The sequence below is a fragment of the Pelodiscus sinensis genome, chromosome 2, assembly GCF_052426305.1.
Source record: "Pelodiscus sinensis isolate ZL-2025 chromosome 2, ASM5242630v1, whole genome shotgun sequence".
Classification (NCBI taxonomy): Eukaryota; Metazoa; Chordata; order Testudines; family Trionychidae; genus Pelodiscus; species Pelodiscus sinensis.
The window spans coordinates 112,217,482-112,225,316 of NC_143053.1; the positions used below are offsets into that span (position 1 = coordinate 112,217,482).

The 7,835-nt window shown below is 47.0% G+C and overlaps 1 protein-coding gene across 6 annotated transcripts in view; it reads right to left on the bottom strand.

Moving 5' to 3' along the window:
• The window catches only part of HIVEP1 (HIVEP zinc finger 1), a 165,685-nt gene extending 159,663 nt beyond the window's left edge, over positions 1-6,022 (bottom strand). Inside the window, exons 1-3 of one of the 6 annotated variants that reach the window (XM_075921248.2) lie at positions 5,870-6,014; positions 4,690-4,812; positions 44-187 (exon numbers count right to left, since the gene is read on the bottom strand). In XM_075921248.2, coding sequence (XP_075777363.2) covers positions 44-83 — 40 coding nt within the window. In that variant the 5' untranslated portion in view covers positions 84-187; positions 4,690-4,812; positions 5,870-6,014. Of the gene's footprint in view, positions 1-43; positions 188-3,864; positions 4,223-4,586; positions 4,663-4,689; positions 5,703-5,869 lie in introns of those variants that run through there. The other 5 variants (XM_075921249.2, XM_075921256.2, XM_075921247.2 and 2 more) reach the window with 5 other exon arrangements.
• Positions 6,023-7,835: the final 1,813 nt, after the last annotated feature.

Sequence of the window (7,835 nt, forward strand, 5' to 3'; positions counted from 1 at the left end):
TTGTTCCCAAGTTTCCTGGAAATATTAGGTAAGAGCTTCTTACCTCTCAGATTTCTGGGATGTATCTGTTTTGTCCGAGGCATTTTTCTCAATCATATGCCACTCTCTCCTCTCCAAAACAGCAAGTGGAGGAAGCAGAGGAAAGGCAACTCCATAAATCTGCCAAAGGGGTCAATTAATCCAGATGCTAAAAAAGGGGTGGGGAGAAGGAAAAACACATTTATTTTAAGAGTCATATAGCATTAATATGAAAACAAATAATTCCTCTCCACCCTCTTTTTACCCTATATTCCTCTCCACCCGTTTTACCTGCCCTATGTTGCTATACAAATCAATACAACATAGTTAATAATCCTTTGTAACCAATAGTCTGCTCATACCATTTAACAATTTCTTCTCTAACTTCAAGCTACATGCATTTTTCCCACAAAAAACATTCAATTTCAGGCTTTGAGATCTTGACCAGCAATTAAAGAAAATGAACAGAAGAAATATGCTGTACTAGAGAGCCTCTCATAGGCTATGTCTACACAGCAGGCTTTTTGCGCAAGAACCATTATTGCGCAAAAACTTGCGGCGTGTCTACACTGCCCGTGCATTCTTGCGCAAGTAAATTTACAGTATAGCATTGGAACAGAGAGCTTCTTGCACAAGAGTTATTCCTCTCCCAATGAGTTTTGCGCAAAACAGTTCTTGCGCAAAAAGCCTGCATTGTAGACATAGCCATAGCTATACTGTATATGCTTCCCAGTCCTTCCTCTCCATGACATGAGAAACAAATTAGATCCATTTTGCATGCACAGACTCCTGAACCATTTCAAAAACAATCAGTAGGGCTTTAGATGGGTATATCTGTCCATCTACACAAAAAAAGCTTCAGCATCGACGTCTAAGGGCACATCTACACTGCAGGGCAAAAGTTAAATTAAGATATACAACTTCAGCATAGCTGAAGTTTGAAATAGGGTTGCCAGTATTTCAACAAAAATACTGGACACACTTGACATTACATCACAATCTACATTACATCTTATTTAGAAACTACCGGACATTTATATTTTCTCAATTTGTCATCCAAACAGAAAGCTCAAATACTGGACTGTCGGGTTCAAAACCATACACCTGGCAACCCTAGTTTGAAATAGCTTAATTAGGCGTTTGGCACTGCCTACACAGCAGGAAGTCTAAGGCAGAACACTCTTTGTGAAATGAGGGTTACAGGAGTGGGAGTCAGAAGTCCACTATCTCGAAAGTATTTCCAAATAACAGTGCAGTTTAGATGTACCCTAAGGCTGTGTCTACACTGGCACCCCTTTCCGGAAAAGGGATGCTAATGTAGACTTTGGAATAGGCAAATCCGCGGGGGATTTAAATATCCCCCCGTGGCATTTGCATTAACATGGCTGCCGCTTTTTTCCGGCTTGGAGATAAGCCGGAGAAAAGCGCCAGTCTAGACGTGATTCTCCGGAAAATAAAGCCTTTTCCGGAGGATCTCTTATTCCTACTTGAAAGTAGGCTTTATTTTCCAGAGAATCACGTCTAGACTGGCGCTTTTCTCCGGCTTATCTCCAAGCCGGAAAAAAGCGGCAGCCTTGTTAATGCAAATGCCGCGGGGGATATTTAAATCCCCCGCGGATTTGCCTATTCCAAAGTCTACATTAGCATCCCTTTTCCGGAAAGGGGTGCAAATGTAGACACAGACTAAGTGTATAAGGCCAATACCTGAAATAGACCAAGTTGATCAGACACTTTTCTAATATTTTGCAACTAGGTTTTCCATACAATTGAAAGGACAAAATTAAAGAATTTTAGTCATTAGAGCTAGATTTTTCTCCAATTTCCACAAAGCTTAACAAACACAAGTGCTCTCATGATTTCTGTATTTCTATTTAATCAGTATTTTGCTTGGATTTAAGTCTCCCTGCAGTGTTTACAAACCTAAAACTACAGGTTGAATCTCTCTAGTCCAGCATTCAATGATCTGGCAACATCCGTGGTCCAGCAAGATTTTAATTAACTGGATGTCCACTTATTATGGACGTCGTCAACTTCCCCAGCATCCCATAAAGTTTGTTTACAGCCACAAGTCCCAGCTCACAGTGTTTTGTGCTGTTATTTGGCTTTACTTTACCCCTAAATGTCTTCTAAGAACCCAGTAAGCAGTGGAAGTGTTGGTAATGCTGCTAGACCGTATTGACCTCTCATGGTCTAGCACATTCTCTGGTTCAGCACCAGTTAGGTTCCAAGGGTGCTGGACTAGAGAGGTTCAACCTGTAGAGTTTCCTGCTTCTGTATGAGAACGTTCTTGAAAGTGACCAGTATAGTTCCACTATCCAAGCTAAACAGAATAAAAAAGTAGCCTATATAAATAGAAAGCTAATTTTAAAATCTAAAGTCTATGATACTAATACCACCAAAGGCAAGGATTTTTTTAATAACTTGATATTGAGCCTTTTATTGGATTAGGTAGCAAATGAAACTGATTGATGAGGTAAGGGCAGATAAAGACCATCACCACACACGTTATATCTTCATGATGTAATAGAGATACTGTATTTGGTTTCCAATTCTTTGTTTGTAAAAGGACACCTGAAATAATGTAAGTCCAAAAAAAGGTATAAGTTTCAGTTACTACATCTACTCCTGAAGGGCTACAGATTGTATTGGATTTAAAAGGACACATTGACATCAATTTTAATTGTCTCCTCTTATCTATTGTTACATGAAAGACTTAAAAGGAGGAACTGACTTCAGAAATGAAAACTGGAAAATAGATTTTTTTTCACAAATTTATTTCAGTTACAGTAATAAGGGATAAGTAATAAGGGAGTAATAAGTAATATGTTTTAAAAAATCCCACATAGTAGTTTGATGTTTAAGTTGTCCACCCTCTAAAATTTTTTAGTATAATTATGGACGTGTTCATCCTCATGTTCAAGCTGTGGTGAATGTAATTAAGCACCTACATCACTAGCCAAATTTTAAAAGGCGTTGAGCATCTCTGAACATGGGATGATAATAATTAAGCTCTCACTGGAGTTTAAATGTGTACAAAAAATACATTTCCCGTAAGTGTTAGAGGTTCAGCATGCAAGTACGTTTCAAAATTGGGACACCTCTTTGAATATATGCTTTTAGATGTCCTAGTGTTTAGTAGCAACACAAATAACGTTACATATTTATTAAAACAGCATACTTCAGTTGCCCACCAGCAATAAGATAATAAGATTTTTATTTTGCTGGGGATGGGAAATCAGATGGAAGTGGTAAAAATCGTTTAAAAACATTTGAAATTTCGTTTTCCCTCCTCAGTTTGAAATATCAGCCCTAAAACAAGCCTATATTGTGATCACCAGCAAAGCAGATTAGAGGCTAGGATTTAAAAACATAGAAGAAAGATTTAAAAACCCACAGACAGAGAGAGGCACTAAATGGTAGAGTGCGAACACAAGTTGCAAAGGGGAAAAACATGAATGAATAAAGAGGGAGGAGCCTGGGAAAACCCCTCTGCAACACGGCCGCACCGAACAAAGCGCTGCACACGTCCATCCACAAGCTGGGGGGCGGGGAGGGACTGCAAACCGGGACTGACCCGGGGAAGAGATGCATGGGGTGGGGGACAAATGGGACGGGCTGGGGGAGGGGGAAATCACCGGGATGCCTGCCTACTCCTTGCCACAGCCCAGCCTGCCTGGGGGCGCCTCACGCTCCCCGGCTAGGAAACAGACACGCGCGGCTGGAACAGGAGTAAAGGCGGGTTTCACACAAACCGCAGCCCCCCGGCAGTGAAATGGGGGTGGGGGACGACGGCAGCTGGAGCCAGGCCTACTGGTCCCTCCCTCCCGCCCGCCCCCATCTCCCTACCGTGGCGTGCTTGGGCGCCGCCGCGGCTCAGGGGGCGGCTCCCCGGGACCCGCTCTGGGGCTACACCCGGGTCCCCCGCGGCCAGGCTGCTCCGGGCGGGGGGGAGGGTGAGGGGGCTGGAGTCGGCCCTGCTGATGGCGGCGGCGGCCGCTAGGAAACACGGCGCCTGGGAGCCTCCTTCACTTGACAACCCCGGACAAACACAACCCGGGGCTGGCCTCCTCCCCCGCCTCAGCCGCCGTGCAAAACGCCCCCCACCCCCGCCCTACCCCGCTCACATGCACCGCCCCAGCATCCGGGCAGCCCCCCAACACACACCCCTTCCCCCAGACGAGACTCCCGCCCGTCCAGACACCCACCGCTCCAGCAGCCGCGCCCCGCCCGCACGGCGCCCCCCGCAGCCACCCAGCCCCCAGCAGGGCGCCCCCCCCCCCCCCGGGCAATGTCTGTCGCTCGCTCGCTCGGTCTGTCTGACACTAGTCCCGCCCCGGCGCGCAGGCAGCAGCGGGTGATGCTCCATGCACAGGGCGGGCTGGGCAGAGCCACCCGTGACCCGGGCAGGGGCCGGGCTGCGGGGGGGAGGCGCCCTTGGGGCGGGCTGCAGGCAGGGGGCAGCGGGCGGGCCCGGCTGGGCATGGGGTGGGGGGGGGCGGTTCAGGCCAACTGGGCCGGGCCGCGGGCGGCGCAGCCATTGGGGGCTCCCTGCCCGGCCGGTCACTCACGGGGGGCAGCGGGGCGCAGCAGCTGGCCAGCGCGAGGGGAGGCGCGCGCGGCGGTGGCGGCGGCTCCGGGGCTGGGGCGGGGGAGGGGGGGGGGGTGTTTTACCTTCTCTCACTTTCTATTGCAGGAAGCGGCCCGGTCCAGTGACGTCACCGGGTCTCCCGGCCCCGCCTTCTTCCCTGCCTGCATGGGAGGGGGGAGGGGTCACTGAGGGGGTTTCCTCACAGGCTGGTGGGAAGGGACAGAAGTGAAACTAGACACGCGCCCTGGCTCACGTTGAAAAAAACTTAATCACATAAAATCCCCCAGCCAGTAAGAATTCCCTCTCCCCCATGCCCTCCCCCATGCCCACTCAGCAAAAGTGACTTCGTGCCAGATGGCACAATGCCACGCTGGGCCTGGCCATGCCCTGTCACACCAGGGCAGATGTCGCGTTAGCCTGTGCCCCAGGGTAGTCTGCACAGTACTGGGTCCGGCTGTAAAGTGCCATGTCAGCTAAAGTCATAGTAACATCACAAGCAGACTGACCAGCACGACAGCGGCGCCATGCAGCTTTGTGTCCCACACATCAATTTATTTGTGCCAGACTTCACAACAGTGTTGTCAGACTTTGGGGAGAGCCTGAGCTGATGTTGCACCATGCCACACTATGTTAGAACACGTGAGATGGTGCGGCACCAGGCTAACCTGTATCGGTGTGTGGGACCGGACATCTTATTTGGTCAGTGGGCAGAACTGGAGACATTTTCAGTCATGAAGCAGTTAATCCCAACGATTAATCCCAGCAGCAGCCACAAACTGTTAAAGTCTTATTAAAGAAAACTCTGTTTTTCCTAGGAGGAGACATGCCCAGACAGGAGTTGATTAAGAGCCTAAAGAAAAATTATTACAAATCCATTTGCATTCTCTCTCCCACCCCAACAATGCAATGCCGTGGGCTCGCAGGTGCGTGTCGCACTCCCCCCTATAGCGGCCCATCCCGCCAGCACAGAGAAGACACACAAAACATACGCGCACACACTCCCATGTATGCACATAACTGGGGCTGCTGCTGACGCGGAGATCCCGGAGGTTCCTCCTTGCTGCCACTGGCAGGTCACACATGCTGCGTCCTCTTTCCCCTCTCTCTCTCTCTCTGGGGTTTCCCGTTCCCTAGCAGCTACGCCTAATCCCCTCCTCCTTCCTATTGCAACATACCGATAAAACCTCCCCATACGGAGGACACCCCACCATCCAACCCTTCCCATACAATTTCCCCCCAACGAGATTAAAAGAAGAAACTCACCCAATGCCCGCACTCTTTGCACATTCTTTCCCAGTTAACTTTTAAAATAAAGAGACAAAAGCCGAAAGTAAAAAACCTCCACTGCTGGATGTGGGCGTGAGAGGAAATACAAGGAGGAGGTGCCTAGTGCTCTCTACTGCTGCTCCCCTTTTTTGGCCCTTGCCTAGGGTTTTGCTGTTCTAGCTGTACTGCGCTGATTGGTTTACTCCATCAGCTGTTTATATAGATTTTGCCTGTGGGTCATTTTGAATGGGGAAGATCCGCGGTGAGGGATTCCTCCTTCTCTTGTTACAGGGAAGCAAAAGGAGGGGGGTTGCCATCGCCGGTTAAAAACAAACCGAAACAAAACCCTTCCCTTTTGTTTAAAACCAGAGAGCTTTTTAAAATTTAAAATACATTATGCTAAGCACTGGACCTTTTAAGTTTCAGTTGCCAGGGGAATTTTACATGAGATTTTACTTTATATCAATCAGGATCCAGCACATTTTTAACAGAACAAATGTAATTAAATGACCTCCCATTAAGTCTTACATTGTATACTTGTGTTTCTTCAGCTATTTATATCCATCTGTTGTGTCTTGTCCTAGACTGTAAACCTTCCAGTGCAAGAGCTGACTTTTTGTTATAAATCTATACAGTGTCATCAACACAAGATCTTGGTCTAGGACTGGGCTCTCCCTCTGTGGTACTTACATAGCCTCTATTAGCATAGTTTATGAGCACCTCGCCATTTTTAGAGTATTTGTCCTCACAGCAGCCGTGTAAAGCTGGAAAGTATTATTATCCTCATTTTACAAATGGAGAACTGAGGCAGAGTGACTTATCCAACAACACACTGGGTGTTAAATCCAGGTCTCATGAGTCTCAGACTAGCACCCCAACCACCAGACCAGGCATCCTCTCTAGGACTCTCAAGTGCTAATGGAATACAAATAATAATATCACATCCCTGGCAGTAATATGTGACATACAATGCCCATTTTTCCCAAAGGCATTGGATGTTTTGGGGTTATAGTATATTTGCAAGATCATCACATAGGTTATGCTATCACTTAGGTATAGTTATTCTTACACTTAAAGAGCTGTGCAGCTACATGCTGTCGCGCTTCACTGTAGACATTACCTGCACTGACAGGCAAACCCCTTCCTCATCTCTCAAGGGTGTAAAAAAATCCATCTTCCTGAGGCATAATTCTTCTGCAACTTAATTCTGGCTGCACTAGGCTAGGCTGGTATAGTTACATTTCCCAGGGTTGAGAAATCCTGAAAGATATTGCGATGCCAATATAAGTTCCCAGAGTAGACCAGTCCTATGCCTATGGGTGAAACAGTGCTGTCAACCTATGTCGTCTGAATGAGATGCTCTTGGAAAGCCCATTCACCCACAGTGAATACAGAGATTTCCTGGTAACAGCCGGCACTAACTCATCAGTATCTGAAATTTTAACCTTTATGAAAAAACTGTTTTAACCCTTTGGGCACAAGTGTAATTTTTCAAATGTGAACCAATGAAGTGCTACATTCCAGAATCTGTAGACAGACAGCTCCTAGTGTCTCTACTATGCTCACAGGTTTCCCAAGCAGCATAATGAAATTGGAGACTATTACTTTAAATCCAGGAAATAGACATAAGCCTTACAAGAGCAGCATCAATTTCAGATTGCTTATTGTTGAATCACTAGCAGCAGAAGCAATGGAGCTATTCACAAAACAGGAGAAGATGAAAATAGCATACATCCCACCTTCTAGCCCATCACTGCTTCTGGAACTCAGAAGCTGCAGTGGGACTAGGTACCTACATCCTAATTTTAAAATGAATTCTTCAAGCAGTGTTCAGGGAGAGCACCATGACAGGAATCCTAGTACACTTCCAGGAGATAGGGAGTTAAATGAGCTTCTTAGCAAGGATTTGCCTCTAGACCCTTGCTGTTGAGATCCTTTCACATCTGTCTCTGGCTACTAGATT